Source organism: Mesocricetus auratus, unplaced genomic scaffold, assembly GCF_017639785.1.
Source record: "Mesocricetus auratus isolate SY011 unplaced genomic scaffold, BCM_Maur_2.0 Super-Scaffold_100026, whole genome shotgun sequence".
NCBI classification, from domain to species: Eukaryota; Metazoa; Chordata; class Mammalia; order Rodentia; family Cricetidae; genus Mesocricetus; species Mesocricetus auratus.
This window is the reverse complement of record NW_024429207.1, coordinates 12,864,319-12,886,823: the sequence shown is the minus strand read 5'-3', so window position 1 is coordinate 12,886,823 and position 22,505 is coordinate 12,864,319. Positions and strand designations below refer to the sequence as shown.

General features: G+C 39.9%; 1 protein-coding gene across 2 annotated transcripts in view; it reads right to left on the bottom strand.

The window, feature by feature from the left end:
* Positions 1 to 4,341: 4,341 nt before the first annotated feature.
* Positions 4,342 to 22,505, bottom strand: part of Mtmr7 (myotubularin related protein 7) — an 82,226-nt gene continuing 64,062 nt past the window's right edge. For both annotated transcript variants that reach the window (XM_005066642.4, XM_040731785.1), the window contains exons 8-14: positions 16,994 to 17,103; positions 15,731 to 15,856; positions 13,776 to 13,825; positions 10,713 to 10,913; positions 8,351 to 8,491; positions 7,089 to 7,215; positions 4,342 to 4,860 (exon numbers count right to left, since the gene is read on the bottom strand). In XM_005066642.4, coding sequence (XP_005066699.1) covers positions 4,498 to 4,860; positions 7,089 to 7,215; positions 8,351 to 8,491; positions 10,713 to 10,913; positions 13,776 to 13,825; positions 15,731 to 15,856; positions 16,994 to 17,103 — 1,118 coding nt within the window. In that variant the 3' untranslated portion in view covers positions 4,342 to 4,497. The remainder of the gene's footprint in view (positions 4,861 to 7,088; positions 7,216 to 8,350; positions 8,492 to 10,712; positions 10,914 to 13,775; positions 13,826 to 15,730; positions 15,857 to 16,993; positions 17,104 to 22,505) is intronic.

Sequence of the window (22,505 nt, the reverse complement as noted above, 5' to 3'; positions counted from 1 at the left end):
TAAAAGAGAAAAGACACCACAAAAACACACAAACATTCTCTCTCTCTCTCCCTCCCTTCCTCCCTCCCTCCCTCCCTCCCTCTCTCTCTCTCTCTCTCTCTCTCCCTCCCTCCCTCCCTCCCTCTCTCTCTCTCTCTCTCACACACACACACACACACACACACACACACACCACACATATACACACACACACAAGTTCTTTCTTTCTAGATGATAAAACTGTCAAAGGCAGTTGGTTTTCAAATATTGAAAGTCGGGAGACACCAGTCTTGCCAATGTTCCATCTCAAGAAAGAAGAAAATGAATAACTACATATCTGAGGTTTAGTAAGGTATATAAACCACTAAATACTCTTAAATTTTATTTGCTTGCCATTCCAAAGCCTGCATGCATTACAGATTGTCTTGTCTTCTTCTTATTCTACATGGCTTTGGTAATACAATTTTAGGAAAAACAAGTCTTTCCCTAATGAAAAATATTTCATGTTTGTTGAAGACATATTCACATGGACTGTAGAGATCCAATGCTGGCTATATACAGTATAATTGCATGTCTTCCTGGTACTATTGCTAAGGACATGCTATTTAATCCTCAATATGGCCGAATGAAGGGTAAACTTGTTATTCCTGATAAGGATATGTATGTGAGATAACTGATATATTAGTGTTTCAAATTTGTGACCAACATGGGGACATTCAGAGGTGTCTCCTTACTGCACTGGTGTTGGAGTCTAACATTCCCAGCAATCACTGCAGTTGGCAGAGATTTTCTCAGTCCCAGCCTACTTGCTTTAAAAAAAAACCAGGCATATCCTAGAATAAAAGACATCAGACTGCAGGCCTTCTAGAACATTGATTCATCTGATCTGTCTTCCTAAGCTTCTATTAAATACCTCCAGCATTGTAGAAAGTCTACCCAGAGATAGCCCAAGTGTGGTCTCTGGGTGTCTAGGTGCTTCTCTTCATTCCACATCACATTTGTCATTTAAGAAAGAATAATTTATCCTTAATTCAGAGACCCTCTTTAGAATCCAAACATTAGACAGACCTTTGACCAGTTACCTGCATTTAACAAATTGACAAACTTGTTCAGATGGCCGTATTTTTTCTTTGTAAATATTGGCTATAGATATGAAAACCAAAAAAGATGTATTATTTTACTTTAGTGTATAGTATAGAAGATTATAAAGCAAGGTCTAGGAATTAAGACTACCTCGGACAGAATTTATCAAGGATAGTACTAAGTCAATGAGTAATAGTCAAATTTTCAGAATAAATTAACACTTGGGAATTAATGGCAGAATAAAGACCAGAGGTTGTTTGACTACAATTTACCTATTTAAATGGGAAGGTGATTAAGATTGTGTTGAAGTAAACTTAGGGGTTTTTGTTTGGTTGTTTTTTGTTTTTTGTTTTTTTTTTTTGTCTAAGGCAGGGTCGTTAACCTAGACTACCCTCTAACTTGCTGTATAACTGAGGATGACCTTGACATCTGCTTCCATCTCCTGAGTACACTAGGATCATAAGCACATATCAGCAGTGTATGTGGTGCATGGGATTGTGTTCAGGGCCTCCAGCATGTCAGACAGGTACTCTTCCAGTTGAATTCTCCTCAGGAATGAAAATTTGTACTGTAGTGGAGAAGGGTCTCCATGCTAACCTGCTTATCACGCAAGCATGAAGACCCGAGTTCAGATCCTTAGAACCTACATTAAAAACCTGACGAATGGTAGACCGGTCTGTAATTCCATTACTCCTACACACAAGTGGAGGCTGAGAGAGTCGTTCCAGGAAGCAGTTCAGACAGACCAGTGTATACGGGGACAGAAGAGTGGTGAAGGAGACCTTGCTGCGACACAAGGTGGAAGGCAAGCTTTGACACCTGGTCTCCTCTCTTCAGCACCTCCAGTGGAGGTGTGCACACACACGTGCAAAGTGGATTAAAAAAAATAATTTGAAGGCTTGTTTCCCTTGTTGCCTTTGCAATTTAAACTTGTCAATTGGCTCGTTCAAACATGATCAAAATTCTTTCCTTTTTCAAATCAAGCTTTAGTATTACTAAAAGTAACAAAGCACTTGAGCTGTAACTGGTTGGGGAGTACTATGTCTTCAGCCATAGTATTCCCTGGAAGACTGCCTTAAATAATAAAACGCTTCATGACTGAACATGTAATACTAGAGATTTTAGTCTTGTTGAATTGGCCATGGTTTGTCCAGGCCCAGTAATTATTTGTATGTAGATTCAGTGCTAGGTTAACTTGTAAAAAACAGTGAACACATGCTTACATTATGTCTTGTAAAAGGATGAGGGGAACATAAAGTGTGTGACTCTGATGTTGAAGGTATCACATTAAAAAGTTTATATATACTATTTTTCTAAATATGTTACCCAGTTTTGCATAGATGCTCTTTGGTTTTTTTTTTTTTCTCTTTTTCTTTAGACTTACTGCCTGCTATAAGAAATTAGACTACAGTTTCTAAGAGTGGATACTAAAAAATGGTAAGAAAGCCTAGCATGGTGACACACACCTTTAATCTCAGCACCCAAGAGGGGTAGGCAGAAAGATTCCTGAGTTTGAGGCCAGCCAGGGCTACACAGTCAAATGCTACTACAAAAGCAGAAAGGAGACATGCTATAAAGCTGTAAAAGCCAGTCTTACTATATCCCATGTGCTTATTAACTATTAGACTGTTGGCTAAGACTATAAAAACGAATAAATGTTTCTTGTGCTTAATATTGGGGGAACTTCTCAACAGAAAATGCTCAGATTAACATCTAAAAGAATACTTGCTTTATTTTTATATTAACAATATTTTTTATATTACAGGCCTTTAGTATATTAAAGTCATCTTCTTTAAATGTGAACACTATTATACTGTCTTACATTATGTGATATGTGTATATAACTCACTAGAGATTTTTGCAGTTTCTTGTCCTTTCTTATTAATGTGTTTCTATTTCCACAAAATTGAATACATTATCTGATAAAAATTTTCACATTTTAAAATACTGTTATAAAAACTAAGATTAAATTTATCTCATTAGAATGTACTAATATTGCAAAATCATATTAATACGAACATTTCAGTGTGTTCAAACACAGCAACATTTCTCCACTAAGTCTTCAGATCAAAAGTTCAATTTCAATCCTGTTTTTTAGTATAAGATGGGAATAATTTTACTCTAAATGTACATTTTAACAGAAACTTCAGAAATGGTATTCATCAGTTCATGGTCATGAGATATAGCTAATGTTACTTTGCTGTATAACCTTTACTACCTGTGTTTAATGGAAATGATGTTGGGGTTTGAAGAATGGCCCCAAAGGCTTCTCTTTGAATGTTTGTTTCCCAGTTGGTGGAACTGTATAGGAGGGGTTAGGAGGTGTGGCCTTCTTGGAGGGGGTATGCCACTGGAGGCCAGTTTTAAATTTCAAAGCCCACAGCATTCCCAGTAAGTACTCCCTGCATCTGGGTGACAACTCAAGTCGTGAGCTGTCAGCTACTGCTCCAGTACCATACCTGCTTGCCTGCTGCTGTCCTCCCTCCTGCCATGACAGTTGTGGCATCTAACCCCCTGAAACTGTAAGCCCCAAATAAATTCTTTCTTCTAGTTGCTTTGGTTGTGGTATCTTGTCACAAGAGAAAATTAACTGAGACACATAATAACAAATTCCCTAGTTCTTCACTGGAAGCCTTCCCTGGCTGATGTATCATAGATGCATCCTTACCTACTGCGTCTACAGTGTTGTCATTTAGAATCAGGTTGGTGGTGGCTCACAGTTTTGTTAGGTGCAGTCTATGAAATAGTAATAAGAGGTTGCTAAGAGCTGATATCTGGATTCATATCTGATATAAAGTGAGTGAGGCTTCTGCTTTATTAGATACTACATCCATGTTAAAAAACATTTTAGCATTTTTAAGTGATGAAGAAAAGCAGAAGATACTCCAGAGGGGGAGATAAAATTTAAAATATTATCTAATGAGAAGTTATCCTACCTGAAAGATTAATTTCAAAGATATTTAGAAATATTTATTAATAAGAAAGGTTACTTTCAGTACTTGTTTTTAAAAATACTGGTAAAAGTAGAAGGAAATGTCAAATGTTTCAGAAAACCAACAATCTGGAAGTAAATTCTAAACCATGAACAAGTAGGAGGGGAAGGAGAGGGCTAAGTAGAGACATGCTATGCCAGGGAAGACTTGTATGGCCCACCTCAGGTGATGGTGGTTTGTTTTCATAGTGAATATAATATAATTTTCATAGTGTAACATGAGCCTCAGGAATGCTGAACAGTCTTCATTATGATGTGATAAAAGAACTGGCTACTGACAGACTGTATTCTTTTTATTTTTTATTTTTTAATTTTCATAGCTGTATTTTATGGTTCTTGATGGAACGTGCCATTTCTTGAGATATTCTTTATTATGAATTGCACTGTCCCTGTAATTTGGAAGTGTTTCTGTGTCTTTTACTTTGGAACTCCAAAGGGAAGCCTCAGGCAGTGAGAAACACAGCCTCGTCAGAGTCCCGGTCCTTGCCACTGTCTTCGCTGGGAGCATGCTCACCACCACTTGGAGATCGACAGCTCAAATCCTCCACCCCAGATTCCTGATCGCTGTTCCCTGACAGGTCAGGGTCTGAGCTCTTCAAGTTGTCATGGGTTAGAATCAGAGCAGAATCTTCATCACCCTGGGAAGGACTCCTAGATGGGAAGGACTTCATGTTCCCACTGTAATCCTGAGGAGTGTTGGCCGTGCTGTTGTCTGAGGTAGAAAATCCCGAGTGTTTGCTGGGTTCACTCTGCTTACCCTTCACTTTGGTGCCATTGAAATGGACTTTCTGAATTCTTTCCAGCCTCTAAAAAATAAGTAACAACTTTAAGGAAAGTCATAAATAATTTACACTTATATATATATATATGCATGCCATATTAGTCATTGCCTCCAAGTTGAGGATAATGTTAAGGACAGGAGTCAGTTGAAAACCAGAGGTCATGAACTTGATAGGCTTGTTTTCTTTACCTCTAATGGTGATAACTGCCTTGACAGATTCTCTGTCGTGTGAACGATGCAATATGGTTGAAGTGCCTGGAAGTGGTCCCTTTGTCTTATGTCTATATAATTTGTCATAGTAATTTCCATCCTATTAACTATTAATGTGTGGGGTTTTTTATTTTAAAACATTTATTTTTATGCATATGGATGTTTATATGTATGTATGTGTACCATGTGTGGGCCTGGTACCTGTGAAGGTCAGAAGAGGCTGCTGGTTCCGTTGGAACTAGTTATAGACAATTATAAGCTGCCATTTGAGTGCTAAGAATTAAACCTGGGTCCTGTGAATCCAGACACAGCCATAGCATTATAAAACACTGGCAGACTTCTTGTCATTTCAAGAAGGTAAGATGGTTTTAAGGGAAAGAGCAGAGGAAGCACTGAAATTAACTCTGAAAGAGCAGAGCTTGGACCTTGCAGTGGCTACAAAGTCACAAAGGCAGAAAGCAGAAAATACTATAGTTAGATGGGGAGCATTTAACTAGAACTAAAAGGAATTACAGCACAGTATGGAAAATTTTCAAAGGCTAAGCTAGCTGCTATAAGAAATCAGCATTTTAAAATTAAGGTTCTTTGATTCTACCTGTTTTATTACTGCATTTTACAATTTTTTCAACCAAAAGAATGCTATATAGTAAGTAGGATCCTAAGATTCAGAAAGCTGGATGCCTTTGTGAAAAATAAATTGGCCCAACAAGAGGGGGCTTTGGCAACAGGTCTAAATGCCTCCAAAACTATAAACTTTAATCTGTGGCTCATTTCAGCTTTCTGATTTTATTCTTTAGTCCAAGGTCTTAGAGCTCTATACCTGATGACTCCAGTCATCTGTGTCATGTAAACATGGATTTCTAGATTTGATGCTCAGGCAGTGACTATTGCTGCATGCATACTTAAGATCTGTTTCTGCAGTCATGTACACCAGTGATGCAGACAGAACTCTTCATTAATATTTACATTAGAATAACCGTCTAGGCTTATCTCAAAAGTGCTCAACTTCAACAAGGGAATACGATTACGACCATAAACTTAAGGCCTGAAAAGTGATTTCTTCTAGTGTATTATGAAGGAAACAAATGACAGCCACCTCTAAAACAACTCTATTTATTGGCATCTTTGCCCTGTAAAGCTCCATTTTCCCAGGCCATAATTCATAGTCAGGAACTACAGATGAGTTACCAATCTAAGAGGAGTTCATGTTCTTTTCCAGTAGCATCACTGCATTTAGCCTTCATCCTAATGTTTATACACTACTACATAAGACTGTTTAAAAAGTCTAAATTGTATTTTAAAGTTCTTTAAAGCATTTGATGTGTGTGTGTGTGTGCGTGCACGTATGTATGAGCATCACAGTCATCCAATGCCTGTGGAGATTAGAGCCATCAGATCCCTGAACTCTGGTTACCTATGGTTGTGAACTACCGCTGGGTGTTGAGAACCAAACCCAGATCCGTTGGGAGGAGTAGTACTCTTAACCAGCCACCTCCAGCCTCATCTCATTATATTTCAAATACTGATTCTCACTTGAAAATACAGGTTCCAAACAATAGAAATTTATTGCCAATTCTTGAGCAGATGAATGGTAGAGTTTTAGGATGAGTGAAGCAGAATGAATAGTTTTCACTGAAGATGACAACATGCAAGTAGAAACGCGCATGCACACACACACACATACACGCAATGTCTGCCCAGTAGCGGAAATTATACCACATAATTAACCTCAACTATTTACATGTCCATACAGTATCAAATGAAATTCTTCAAAGTTGAACAGTAATTTTGCTTTTTCATGCCCCCATATCTTAAGTACTCTCAAATAACAGTAATGGGAAAAATAAAATGTTCTGACCAGTAAAGCATTTCAGCAAGCTGAAGTGGGCCAAACCTAACATAGATGACTGGACAGGTTTTGGTTTGGGCTTCATTTATCTGGGTGTTCACCCAAATGAGACTATTTTAATCTTATCCACTGACTAAAAGAAATGGCTGGTTCAACCAATAGGCACAGAAGAAAATAGAAGCAGTAAGACTCACTCCTTCTAGGGCCTCCAGTTCTTCCTCCAGCTGCTGGGACTCCTCCTTCACAGCCATGAGGTAGTCTGTAACAGACTGTCGAGGCTGCATCCCCTTTTCAAAGCGGTTATACATCCCACTCCAAAACCTGGGAAGAAGGAAGGAGACCACATATCCCAGGCTGAAAATGCACAACCTCAAGTCTAGTCTTCAGTATCATGGCCCAACAATATTAATAACCAACAGCAAGTAATAGGCTTGGAAAAGCAACTACTAAAGGTAATATTTTCAGGCTGGTATTTTTTTCTAGGGTAGTTGACTTCTCTTAGAGTAAGTTCATATAACTGAATTAAAACATGCTTTTTCTATAAATAGACTGAAGCAGCATTTTTTAATCATTGGAACTTTGAGAATTTGTGATTATATATTTAGAATTTCTGCTGCAAAGGAAAGCTTTCTTTTAAACTTAGTCTCACTTTATTACTAGAAATTGACATCTGCATTTTCAATAAATCTAGATAGTAAAGCAGTCTATAATGCAAATGCCTATAAGAAAGTACCTTGAGGACAAGGGCTCTCATTTATCTACAGCATATAGAACAGTTCCTGAGCCTCAGTAAAATATTCTTAAATTATTAATAAGTTACACTACAGATAACTGTAGTGTGTCTTAATTCATTTTAAAAAACTTATTTTGCACAAACCATGCAGGCATTTTTGATACAGAATTAATCTTCTGCTATGTTGTCAGAAATAATAACAAGGTACCCAGAACTGAAACCATCTTTAGGAATAGAATCCACAGTGTGTCAAACTGTTTGCTGTTTTCTGGCTTGGTTTGAATCATTTTACCATGAAGAGAGACTGAAGTGAATCCAAACGAGAGCATGCAGCACACATTTAGCATATCATACCTAGAACCTGTAAAGGCCCCGGGCTCTTCCTTCTCCCCACTCAGTATCACCTTAAATCAACATCCCACCAATGTGTGCTTCCAATTCTACTTCCACAGGGCTGGATGTGCCTTCCTTTCCTGCACTTCAGTTACCACGGTAGGAACTTCTACTTTTAAGGACCTTACTACTATAAAGCATCAATTTCTATAGGGACTTTCCTGTGTAAAGCAATGGAGAGAAGAAAGCACCATCAGAGAGCCAGTTACCCTCTTTGGTAGGTTTTCTGTCCAGCAAAGCCTTGAAGCTTGAGTCTCACATTGTGGCCTCTGACTGTTAAGTCATGCCAGTTGCAAAGCACATCTGGCAAGTCCCTCAAGACGGACTTACTTATATGTGAAGTTGCATGGAGCTGCAGGCAGGCGAAGGCTCCCCTGGGTCTGACTGTGATCAGCTCTAAACAGAGGATTGAGGTAGTCAGCCCGATTCTTCCACAGGTGTGACCACAGGGAGTAGGTTCTTTCTTGAACCCTGTTATTAAAAAGAGGCAAGAAATGACTCATCTTGGTTCTTCTAAATAACAAGTATTTTATACTCTGTTGGAAAGAACTAGTAATCGTTATCTGAGGCATTCTTACTATAAGACGGTGACATCACCATCTGCCAGTAGCTTCTTGACATGCTACAAAATGTTGTTAGGACAGTCTTCATTACTGTCTGTACTAGACTTGACAAAATGTTTGCTTATTTTGAGTATTTAAAGAAACATTGGTTAGATAGTTTCTTGCAGTTTTTAATCCTCAAACAGTTATCAGATGCTTAAGTTTCCAAGCACTATGCTAAATGCTTCATTTAATCCACAATTCTATATATGTATCATTTTCTGAAGACACAAATGGAAAGTAGTTTCACCAAATCCCATACCTAGTTAGTAGAAAAATGAATATTAAAAGCCAAGCAGATACCACTAGGATTAGCAATCCCAGTACAGCAGACTTCTACAAGCTACCCAGAAAAACAAGGGAGACGAAAGGATATGCTCTGCTATGTGCACACTCTTACTCGTGTATCCTGAGGTTGCAGACAGGCCAGCGTTCACCCTCAAGAGTCTTCAGCAACTGTGAACCTTTCTCCCTTTCTATTCTCACTATGGGGCAGATGTCAAAATGATCCTCAACTGTTCCTGCCTTACTTATTGAGACAGGCACTCTCATTCAAACCCCCAGCTCAGTCTCACTAGACAGCTGCTCTAGAGTTCCCTTGTAGACCTTCAGAGGCTGAATTGTATTAGCATTGGTTCTGGGAACCCAAACTCCAGTCCTCGTGTTTGTGGGCAAACAGAAACCACTGAGCCATCTCCCACTTGATTTTAGAGTACGATTCTCTCACTGATCCCAGAGATCTAAAAGTGGAGATCTGTCAGTCTCTACTTCTCTGGCACTGGGATTATAAGCACACCAGGAGGCTAGACAAGTAGGACTCAGCAGTTCTTTCAGGACCTAGGTTCTGTTCCTAGCACCCACATGGTGGCTAACAACCATCCTTAACTTCAGTCCCAGGGGATCCAGGATTCTCTCCTGATGTCTGCATGTACCAAGCATGCACGCAGTACGTATTCTTACATGCAGGCAAAACATACACCCAAAATAAAAAATAATCTTTTAAAAGTATACCACTAGGGCAGGTGGTGGTGGCACATGCCTTTAATACCAGCACTTGGGAGGCAGAGATAAGTAGATTTCTGTGAGTTCGAAGCTAGCCTGGTCTACAAACCTACACAACGAAACCCTATCTTGGAAAACAAACAAAGCCTATATTACACCTAGTGACTTTTGTTTGGTTTTGTTTTTAAATGTGAGTTTTGAGCTTAGGTCTCCATGTTTGCACAGGAACCACAGTCTATACTCTGCTTTAAAATAGTCTCTGTTCATCAGAAATCATACCTTTTAAGTTCCATGGAGAACACATCAGCATCTACTACAACAAAGTAACTTTATTCCACTCCAGATGATACAAATTGGATGTCATCCACAATGAGTTAAAATTATTTTATGCTATTAGTACCTCAAAAATTCTTCCATTTGCACTACTTAAATCACCCTAGGTTTTCAATGATATTTAAAATTCTGCATTTTAATATTACTAGCCTTAACTAAGGCAACAAAGCTTTAATCTAAGCTAAATCGAAGTTTTTCCTAAGTGGTGGCACTCAGGTGCAAAGATCCTGAGTGCCAGGACAGCTTGGACTATACTGTGACACTCCATCTCAAAAAGGGGGGGAAAAAAAGGCCTAAGTTTGAAAGACACAAAGGCACCATATAGGATCTACTTGAATGTAAAGGTCTTTATGACGAAGCTCATTACCTGCTATGTGCAATGAACAAAACCATAAGTCTAATGGTTTCAGTTTCAAATATGCTTTTCTAGTTAATCAGACATTTTAATTATGTTTATCAAATATGTCTAACAGTTTTTAAGGCAAACATAAATTTCTTTCATTCCAGAAATTTCCTTTAAATATTAATGTCAAGTCTTCTGATCTTTCTGATTCAGGCATACTCACAGGGAAAGTGATTCAATATATTTCTGTCAGCTGATAACATTTAAACCATTTATGAAATGATGCCAGGAATGGCAAAAGAATGTGGAGTAGTTCTGTAACTACTCTGTAATTAAGTAGTTTTCAAATTATAAAAATCTATATGAAACCCTCAATTGCCAAAATCATTAAAAATTGAACACCAAAACTTACTTGAGTTCTCTTCTCTCTTTCTGGCTGTTACATAGGAAGTTTCCAAACTGACAGGAATAAACATGATGCTGAATGTGAATCAAAAACCTCTCATTGAACTCAAAGGCGCAAGGGAACTGCTCCATTAACTGCCAGACACACTCAATGAACTGGTCGATTACCGGAGAGATTTCTTTTGGGTCACCATCTAAATTTCCATATCTGTAAAACAAAGTAGTCCAGATTTTATAATTTAAGAGGTGTTTTTTAATTAGATATCTACAAATGCAAAGATATCATAAACCTCAATACAAAAATAAATCTTATAAGATCTGCTTTTCCAGCCACACCCACATCTCTCTGGAGCCCACTTCTTGGTGTGAACAGGATCCTCTGTCCTGAAGCACCTTTCAGACTTTACCCCTAGGCGTTTCCATCCTTTTGTGCCACAAACAGACTTGTACAAGCACCTACCAAGAAACCCACAGTCAATCTAGAGAAGACAGCAGAAACCAAGGAACACCCACCCAAAACACACACGGAGATAAGCACCTAGAATTAATCAATCCTAACCCAGATGCCTATTAGCGTAAAAACACACTAATAGCTAGGACAATGTCTCCTTAAGAGCCCAGCAACTCTACCACAGTAAGCACTGAGTATTCCAACACAGCTGAAGCACAAGAAAAAAAAATACCTTAAAATAGCCTTTGTGACTATGATACTTTAAAAGTGGGTAAATCCCTTAGAGAAATCTGTGAAAATACAAACACTGGGAGGGAATGAACAAAATAGCTGAAGTACTGAAGTGGAAACAGAATCAATAAAGAAAACCCAAACTGTGCTCTCTTTAGCAGCATATTAAAAAAAAGAAACTGAAAGAAATCTGGAATTGAAAATTTCTGGAACTTAGACAGGAAACTCAGAGTCAAGCCTCACCAAGAGAAAACAAGAGATGTAAAAATCTTAGGCATTTAAGACAAGATAAAAGAAATGGATACCTTGGTCAAAGGAAATGTTAAATAAATGTAGATAAAATCCTGACACAAAATCTGGAACACTATGAAAAGACCAAATATATGAATAACAGGAATAGCGGAAGAAACCCAGCTCAAAAAGTACATAAAATATTTTCAACAAAATTATAGAAGAAAATTCCCAAACGTACAGAAAAAGGTACCTAACAATGTTCAAAGGAATATACAGAACATAAAATAGCATGGACCAAAAAAGCACATTCCCCATGATACACAAAACACTAAATGTACAGAACAAAGAAAGAATATTAAAAGCTACAAGGGAAAAAGACCAAGTAACATATAAAGGCAGATCTATTGGAATAAAATCTCAATGGAGATTTTAAAGCCAGAAGGGCCTGGACAGAAGTTCTACAAACCCTAAGAGACCACAGATGCCAGCCCAATTATATCCAGCAAACTTTTCGATCGGGTGGGAAAAAAAGACAGTCTAAGATAAAAATCAAACTTAAGGAGTGTCTGCCTATAAAACCAGTCATACAGAAGAGGAGCTAGAAAGAAAACTTCCAGCTAAAGAAAACACAAGAAATAACTAATGGCAGAATAGGAAGTCAATACATTACATCAAAATAAGCAGAAGCAACAAACACTGCTCATTGACATCCCAACATCAGTGGTCTCAATTCCCCAATAAAAAGATACAGACTAACACAATGCAAAAACAGGATCCATCCTGCTTCTGTATCCAAGAAACATAGCTTAACATCCAGGATAGACATCACCTCTGGGTAAAACGATGTGAAAAATATATTCCAAGCAAATCGACCTAAGAAGCAAGCAGATGGGGCCATTTTAATCTCTTACAAAACAGATTGGTGCCTGCATAGAACTTTAACCCCTACATCCTAGCGACTTTAGTACAGGAAGGTACTCTGTATGCTACCAAAGGAGAAACATAAAACAGCCCAGCTGCAAACTCTTTGATCTTCAATGGTGTCCTACCTGTAAGATACGCTAGTGCCATGGTGGCACAGAACTTACAGCAGTAGCCAACCAACATCTGATTTAATTTAAGGTCCATGCCCATACCCAACACTGTTTGGGTGACCAAGGAACCTGAGCCCAGGGACCCAGAGTAAAACCAAATACCACTCTTCTACTAAAATAGCTTAGCAATAAAATGATGCCTGATGACATTCTGCTACATTCATAGATCAGGACTTGCTCAGCCATCATCAGAGAAGCTCTCCTGCAGCAGAGATGGCAACAAATGCAAAGACCCACAGCCAGACAATGTGCAGAGTGAGAGACGTTAGAACACTCAGCCCTACATGGGATGTCTACCCACAGAAGGGGAAGTGGAAGAGTAAGAGCCAGAGGGGATGGAGGGGACACACCAAGAAACAAGGCCCTCTAAACCAACATGGGGCACATATGTATGCACGGAGACCGAGGCAGCCTGCACCAGATGGGGCCCTAGAGCTGAAGGAAAAGTGCACACATGCCCCCATCCCTAGCCCAGATGCTATCTCCAACTGACAGCCTCTTTCAAATGAAAATTTACTCTCATCCAAGGAGTCTCCTTAGGGAAACAAACTACTCTGAAGGGTAATCTGATGCCCAGCAGTAGATGGTTAATAGAGAACAGGCTCAGTAGCTCTTTGGAAGTTACTTGTCTCTTAATGTTATGATCAGGGCCTTTTTGTTTATTTCCTTTTTTTAAAATTTTTATCTTTTTAAGTATTTTTATTTTTTATTGCTTTTGCTCTGCAAGTCCTTTGTGTACATATTATGGCTTCTTATTTTTTGCGTCGGGGGTGGGGGGTGTTCCTGAGGGCAAACAAGTGGGTCTCTGTGTCTCCCTGTGCCTTTCCTTAGGCTCGTTTCCTTTTATTTATTTTGTTCAATTGCAATGTGCTTTGTTTTATTTTACGTTACTTTATGATGTCCCTTAGGTAGCTGTTTGTTTCCTGCTGATACAAAAGAAGCAGTGGATCCAGATGGAAGGGGTGTGGGCAGGAGCTGGGAGAAGCAGAGGAAAGAAAGCTGCAACAGGACATACAGCATATTAAAGACGTTTCAATAAAAGAAATAATAGACTGCTTACCTATGGTTAAATTTATGTCCAAAGGCAATCCAGTCCTTTTCAATTAATACCTACACAAAAAAGAATATAAATATCCTGGAAGCTTCGGGGGAAATATAAGAGACCCCCACTAATAATAAAGGACTCAGTTACTGGGAGCAGAAGAAACCCCCAAATGTCAGAACATGCTGTCAAGCAGGAGAGAGGGCTAAATATTTAAAAGCACTTGATTCTCTCCAGAGAACGAAGTCTCAGGCCCCAGCACCCATATGGTACTCTCAACTGTCTGTACCTCCAGGCACACACACACGGTGCACACATGCATACTTGCAGACACAACCTCTTATATAAAACACTCAAAGAACAACATTGTCCAGAATGTACTTAAAAGGAGCACACTTAGAGGCCTTCTACATGAAAATTAAACTAAAATGCACATGTGAGACTGTTGTAACTCTACCTAGAGTCCTATGTGCTGGGCACTATGCTTATGACGTCACATGTCATCGTGTTTGTCTGACAGCCATTATTATCCAGCATTTTAAAGAAAGGGAAGCTAAAGTAAAGACAGATGAAATATTCTCCAGAGATCTTAGGCTTAGGAAGTACTTCATATCCTAGGTCTCTATTCCTAACCTCAACAGTTAACCAACATGTAATGCTCTTTCCCTACAATGTAAAATCCCTCCCTGCCAACAAAATAAAGGATGCTTTCTTGTGCTTTATATTAAAGAATTCTAAAGTCATGGGGTTAAGTACTATGTTTGAAATTTCAGCACTGCGTTGAAATTATGGCTACTGTGAGTTTACTGTCTGAAATAGTGTAGGAAAAACAAAAAACAAAAAAATGTTTAATTGTGGGCTGGAGTGGATGTACAGCTCTTGCAGGAGATCTGAGTTCAAGCCCAATCCTTACTTCACACAGCTTACAATCATTTGTGACTCTAGCCTCAAGGTTCACATGCAGAATAACTCATTAATATCACTCTGTAGAAATACATGAACGGGGTTAAGTCTGCCCTTGATAACTCTAAATGCATTTCATATATTTAATGACTTCATATATGTAAAGAGTTCTACAGTTTGTACCTAGGGAATCCTACACTCTCCATCTGAACGAAGGACTCTAGCCTGCTCAGGAAAACTGAGGCAGAAGAGTATCTCAAATGTCTAAAGTAGTATGTTCTCAACATGCAAGTAGTCTGCCTCTTCTACCTTATCCCCAGGGTAACAGCTAGTGTAACTTACTGACAAAGGTCAGCCTCTGTCCTGAGCAGACTCAAGATCTACAAGGCACTCTATCAAATTGTGGTTCAAGAGGCAGGCACTAGGTCACCTAGTCACCGGAAATTCCCTACAGTCACCTGAAGGAATCCTACCACCTCAGCCATAACCTCATATCCCAGGCAACTGCAGCTGGAGTCACAGCCAAATTGTGATGCATACCCAAGAGGTTCCAGTTCTCAAGGATGTGTTCCTGATTTCCTGATTCTACCAAAAATGGAGAACACTGTGAAATTCATTATGTCCTCCAGTGCTGTCAAGGACCATTGAAAAAATAGACTTAGGAATGAAGACTGCTTTTTTTTGTTGTTGTTGTTCCCCAAACACTGTTTGTACATGGAGAAATACATACAATGTAAAATTTTTTCCTTGTGTTTCCTACTATACAGTCATACACTGCCCCAACTTGAGATGTCTATAAGCAAATTATGTATACAAATAATTAGTTTCCACACTTGTAAATATATTTCATATTGCTCCTGAATTCGCATTCAGCATTGACCTAGTCTCAGCATCCTCTAAATTAATCTATTTCAAGCCTAATCCAGTTTCTTCCCCTTAATTGACCTTGCTGACCTACTAAGAGAAGAATAATGCTGATTAGAAGGGAGAGAAAAAGTCACAGGATTCTAAAAATGAAGTGCACTGCTGGTCCAGGCTCTGCCTCTCAGGACATTTGTCACCAGACTCACCATGAAGCCCTTCACAGTCCGATAATAAGGATCCAGCAGCAGGCTTGCCACGGAGCATACCTGGGCAGTCCTGTCCCAGCCATCAGAACAGTGGACAAGCACACTCGCCCCTTCCTCTGATACCACCTGAAATGGCAGAGAGTCACATTGACTATAAGGTTTGGCTATAGACTAACAAAACTAGGAGTTAGACCCAACCTTCTTAGAGCTAGCAACCAAAGCTTTTCTTTCCCTTCTCATTACATACAAAGGGAAACATTCAAAGCTCCACAAATTATCGAGTACAAGTATGTGCACTATGTAACACACTTTCATGTCATGTCTCTAACTTACCTGCACCCCAAGTTAAGGCTTGCTACAGGTCTTTTCTAAAGAGGAATGGCATGAAAAATATAACTTATCAAATTGTGGAGTTATAGATAAAATAAGGGCCAACTAATACATCCAGAGGATGGAAAGACTATATCAGAATCTGCTAGGAAAGAATTCTATCTGTACACGTCTTTAGCTCTCTTGGTAGAAAACACGAACTTGAAAATGTGGTGATTGTGTAACATTTGTCAGTAACTGAAATTGTACTGCTATTTGTGTGTGTGTGTGTGTGTGTCTCTGTGTGTGTGTGTGTGTGTGTGTGTGTGTGTGTGTGTGTGTGACTTCTGTAAGAGATTTGATGTGGTCCAGCTTACTACCATATACCAAGCACAGAGCCAGGTACTACTAAATAAGGATCTGAATAAAGGGCACCCATAACATCAGATAGGCAGAAATCTAAGAGGAATTTATTTATAGAAAACACCCAGTATCATAAGAGAATCATTAGTTTATATAAAAATACTTTCTATAAAAATATCTTATGTATAGGTTCTAGCAGACCCTTCCAGTGGTAGGATGGAATTCACCTGCTAGCTTTGGCTTACGTCATGACCGAAAAGCAGGGTCTATTGGATATAAGCCAATCCCATCACTGAGGTGACTCCTATGAGTTGTACAGTCTCCTACAGAAAATTCTTTCCCTTATCCAGGATTAAATCTAACAGAAGAGAGAGTATCTGCAAATATTCTATTATTTGACCATCATGAGAACACAGTTAACTAGCTACTGCACTCTTTCACAAAATAATTTTCAACACATCGAGGCCTGCAAAGCCTGCTACCTACCCATGCAGTGGGTACAGACAGCCAAGAGAGAGGGCAGGCCGTGTTTTGAGGTTATACTAGCTTCATGACTATCCCTTAACTTTTTTCCTCTGTGCCTTCACAAACCTTTGCGATGAAGATCCCTGCATCCATGATGGCTTTGATGTGCCTTAGCCAGCCTGAGTTCTCCAGTCCCCACAGGAAATCACTCATAGAGGGAGATTTAAGTTCACACACTGCAAGAAAAACCATGTTACAAACGTGAAACTCAGGCAACCTCTCATTCTACATGGTATTTTAGAATTTGTTGGCTTTAGTAGATAATGTCTAGCTAGTCAATAAATATCCAAGTTTATAAAATTAGATTCTATTTAGTTACTTAAAGCTTTTTTAAAAAAGAAATGTTGTCTCTGGGATCATGGGAGATACTGAATCTACTCTCAAGAATCCTAATATTAATGAAACTCCTTGACTGTTGCCATTGTAAAAATCCAACACAGACCATCCATCCACTTATCTTTCTGGCACGGGTACTACCATTCTGCAGCTAAGGAGGTACAGAATGCCACAGAGGAAAATCCTCACAATGGTGACTCTAACAATTATTTTAGTTAGGATGCTCCAATACCTCAATGCTTCATATTAGAACTGTTATGAGAACACAAAATGGAATAATCCTAAAAGTACTCAAGACATAGAAAAGGTATAGCTCCTTTTGCCAGCAGCCTAAGTGACAGTGACACTTGTATACAGAAAACTCGGTTCTGTACTCTGATCCCAGTCCTGTGCATCAGGCCAGGGACTTCCCCTTTGACTAAAAGAAACATTGGGATTCCAGTGAGACCCATCTTTCTACATCCAAAGCAGAGCTGTAGGTACTTCTAAAGCATTGCCAACAAGAAACGGTGATCTCAAGAACTCATCTTGTATTTAATGTAAGAAATGAAAAGCCTTAAGGCTAATGTTCTATGTATCTCCCACACACCATACATGGGTACGAAAACCTTTGATGTCTTAAATCATAATCTAGAGTGTTATTGGCGCCTAATTGTATTACAGTACTCGTTCATGTAGTAACCATGCACAGAAAGTAGGGAGCTGTTTCCTTCTCCTAACTCTCAGTAAGTGCTTATGTAATCACCTTAGAGTCATTCAACCCACTGAGTCTCAGCGTCTTCATTCCTTTTTGTTGTTGTTGAGATAATTTAATTAATTTAGCTACATTTCTCCCTGTCCTCTTCTCACAAACCTTCCCATATACCCTTGCCCACTCCTCTAAAGTCTTGGCCTCTTTTTTTCACTAATCATTTATTGCATGCATATATAGATTTATATATACATATGAATACCTTAAGTATAACCTTACTTGAATCCATACAATGTTATCTGTATACAGATTTTTAGAGCTGTGTAGCATTGAATAACCAATTGCTATGGTTTTCTTTGGGGAATAGCATGTCTCCCATCCCCAACTTTCCTCAGCTGGCTATAGATCTCTGTGTACAGTTGAGGCCTTGGGGTTTTCCTTGCCCAGTTTGGCATGTTCAATGGTACCATCCTTGTTCGGCTCATGTTTGGGCAGCCATGTTGGTAAGACCTTATAGTTTCTAATGTTGCTAGGAGGTGCAATCTCACAGCAAACTCTCTGATCCTCTGGCTCTTACAATCTTTCTGGCCCTTCTTCTACAATGTTCCTGAGGCTCAGATGTGTGAGTGTTAAAACAAAAATATGCTGTCTAAGCTAACTCCCACATTCAACTTTCAAGTCTTTGCAAGTACTGTGCATACGGGAACACATGGGAATTGTGAAGGACATTTAATTCAGCAGATGCTTCCTACCATGTATCAGATTTTCTGCCACAGAGAAAAACCATCAGCAGGCAAACTCTAATTTACACAGAGATAATGGAAATTACACAGGAAATAACACTGAGATTACCAGCACACACATGCATTAAGAAAGCTGTTTAATTGGAGCCTAGCTCAATCCGGAAATCCCCTGCTGCACAAGTGTAAGGATCTGAGTTCAGATCAACCAAATGAAAACTGGGCATGGCGGGGCATGCCTTTAAGGACAGTAAAGCTACTCTGTGTAATGGTGGATACGTGTTACTAAACATTTAGACAAATACACAGAATGTACAGTCAATCCAAATGGAAACTTTGGGCTTTAAGTGGTAATAATGTATCAGTGTGGGTACAGACTGTAACAAATGTGTCCTCTAGTCAGGAATGTGTCAGTGTGGGTACAGACTGTAACAAATGTGCCACTCTGGGAGGAACTTCCCAAAACTAGAGTACTGAAGCTGGGAGGCACACGTGGGCATGCTATGAATGTAAGCAAGACAGATGTGGGGACGATATGCATATGGGAAGTCTATGGATAGGACAAGGCTTTCGGTGGGAGGATTAGTTATGCACAGGGACTTTTCATGTGAGGGGCCCATGTGTGGGGCTACACATGTAGGTATAAAGAATATAAGCAAACTGTATCCACTGCTTAGCTTTTCTGTGAACCTACAAGTGGTAAAAAGAAAACAAACAACTCCCTTTAAAAAATACTGAGGGGAAAAAAAATACTGAGCAGACACCTTAACTGGCCACAAGCGCTTCAGATCTCTCTTAGAGAAGCAATGTTCACACCACGAAGTTCTTCTCTCTACAATTCATTATTAGTCCCAAGTGTGTTTTCAGTTACAGAGAAGTGTGTGAGCATGGACCTGTTACTTCTTTCAGCTTCTCAATGGTAAAATGAGGACAACAGTTACCCTGGTGGGAAGGCTTAGTCCTTAATGCCCAGGGCCTGCAGTTTCCAGTTTCACGGGCCTCCACCCACGTCATCGATTTCACTCTTCAAAGCCACCAATCCTCTCCCACCCGCTTTCCGCTGTCACGTTTACGTTCCGCCTCTTCGTCTTCTCTGCTCTGATACTTTTGTGTTTTTACCTTTTTATTTAAAACTATTTCATGATCCCTTTAGTGGGGAACCAGGAGGAAGTAAGAAAAGTATGTTGTTTTTAAGTGGAATATAAATAAGAGATAAATTGTGCCAATGTGAGGTAGTAGCTTGAACCAAGTGTCTTTTTAGCAAACTGAGTCAGCATCCAGGGTGGTAACCAAAAGCCAGTGTCTGGCTGAACTCCACCAGTGAAATAAAACTTACCCTGGGCTTCTGAAATGGTGGTTTAGTTCATCTATTTCAGAATTCAAACTCCCATTCCTCTATGTACAGAAGCCTGCTGCTGAAATACGACTACACCAGGTGAGGAGTCCCTGACAGAAACAAATCCAAACCAGGTCAGGAGCAAGGCTCCCACAGTAGAATCCAGAGGCAGCTGTCCCCTGCCACTCTGGGCAATCACAGCAAGACTTGACAGTCCTGTCTGGATGATTCCAGATCCCCGTTTCCCAAGATATCCAGGAAGAGGTGATGTGGGATGATGTTCTTGTTCACTGTAAAGATTTAATAAAATGCTGACTGGCCAGTAGCCAGACAGAGCTAACAGACTAGGAGAAAAGGAAAGACAGAGAAGTAGTTGCCAGCCAGCCACACAGGAAACAAGATGAGAATGCCATACTGAGAAAGGTACTAAGTCATGTGGCTAAACACAGATAACAACTATGGGTTAATTTAAGTTGTAAGAATTTGTTAGTAAGAAGCCTGAGCAATAGGACAAACAATTTACAATTAATATAAGCCTCTGTGTGTTTATTTGGGGCTAAATGGCTGCAAGACTGGGCGGAACAGAAACTCCATCTACAAAGGGGAGTCCCATGCTGCAGGTCCAAGGCATAGTTGTAAACGGACCTCACAGCCCTGCCCCAACCCAGCTTTCCTGCCCTGAACCTTCCATCCAACACAGGGAATACAGCCTTCCTGAACATCTGGAGCTCCACTCTGCATCCCTTCCTCCACGCCTCTTCTCTCTCCTCCTCCCAACACTCCTTACAACAAAAGTCCACAACCTAAGTACCTCATCACCACTGGCTGGTTGTCCATCTTCCAAGCTCGAACACACACTGGAGTCACATGGAGTGAGCCTTGCAAACACCTAGGAAAAACCCTAGGAACTATATTAACATTAGGAAGGAAACAGCTGGGTTATTAGCCTCAGCTGACTCTGCAGAATAGAAAAGGTGATACACCTGCTGGGGAGTGGGGGGAGGGCAGCAGGCGCTGTGAGAAGGGGGGGAAGATGTGCAAAAAAGCACACCCCACCTCTTCAGCATACCCCAGAAGACCCCGCGTAATGAATAAGGACCTCAGAAACCAAATCAGCATGGCCTAAGATTACAAGTGAGGGGGAAAAAAAGGATGCCCTGGGAAGAAGGAATGAAAGGAGGGATGGCAGAGATTTAAAAAAATGCAATTTTGTTATAAACACAGACCTGCTTAGAATTTTACAAAACTGTCTCCAAGCAAGCATTTTATTGTACATCAAAGCAAGCATTTTATTGTACACTTCCATCTCCAGGCCTCCACTGTAGGAAGAGCTCAAGGTTGTAGCTGCCTTCAGCTACTACATCTGGGGATTTCCTTTTATTAGTCTAGAGCTGTAATCCAATAACTGAGGCAGGTTGGTTTGGGAGGGCAAGTCTGAGTTGAGCATAGGGCTAGCATCTGGTGTGGGCCTGCTAGCAGTGTTGGGGGTGCTCAATGGTTACAGCATAAGTATCTGCATATTATCTGTGGTCTCATACTTCTTACGAAGCCAGTGGTAATGCTGTCACCAAGATTTACTCTGAAAACCTTACTCAGACCTCACTACCCAAAGTCTTCCACTCTGTAAGGTTAGTTTCCCAACTCTTCTTTTCCTAATTTCAAATGAGTTTTTTAAGCATATAACAAGCGGGGATAAGCACACCAGCAAGCAGCAGCTAGGTAGTAAAACATCAGACATATCATCCAGCAAGAACTACCGAGGAGGCCTCCACAGTTAGCTGGAGGTCCTGGTCAACAGAAGTCCAGGCAGGATATCACCCCTGATTTCCCATTCTCCTAATCTCTTACAACAGGGGCTGGATGATTTTAAAAGTATGAGTCCTTGGGGAACACTCAAATCTTCCGACTTTCTTTTTATAACTTAGTTGGGATAATTCATCTAGATTCAATTCATTCAGTTAATGTGCTCAACAGAATTTTTTAGCGCATGTGCTTCTGAAACTGAGATCAATCCCAGGAACACTAGCATCACCCCCAAACAGCCATCTGTGTCTGGCAGACCACCTCAGTGCTGTGCCCCTTAGCCATGCTCCATAGTCCCAGACAGCCACAGGGATCTGTTTCCTGTCTCTCTAGATGAATGATTTCAGGCATTTCACACAGCGTAAGTTGAATCAGACAACACGTCTGTCATGGCTGACTTCTTTCACTTAGCTTGTGGCCAAGTTTCATTCATCGCGGTGTCCTTGTTTCACCCTTTTAAAAATACATTTAAACAGATCTGTTCACCTGCGGGTACACACCTGGGCCACTTCCTCGTTCCTGTTATGTTGAGTAATTCTGTTATGCATGTTCACATACAACCTTTTGTGAATGTACATTTTTAGCTTTTGATTCCACCTAGGATAAATTTGTTTTCGATCATTCAAGGAGCAGCAAGAATTTGTTTTCCTAGAAACTGTAGCACACTGCATT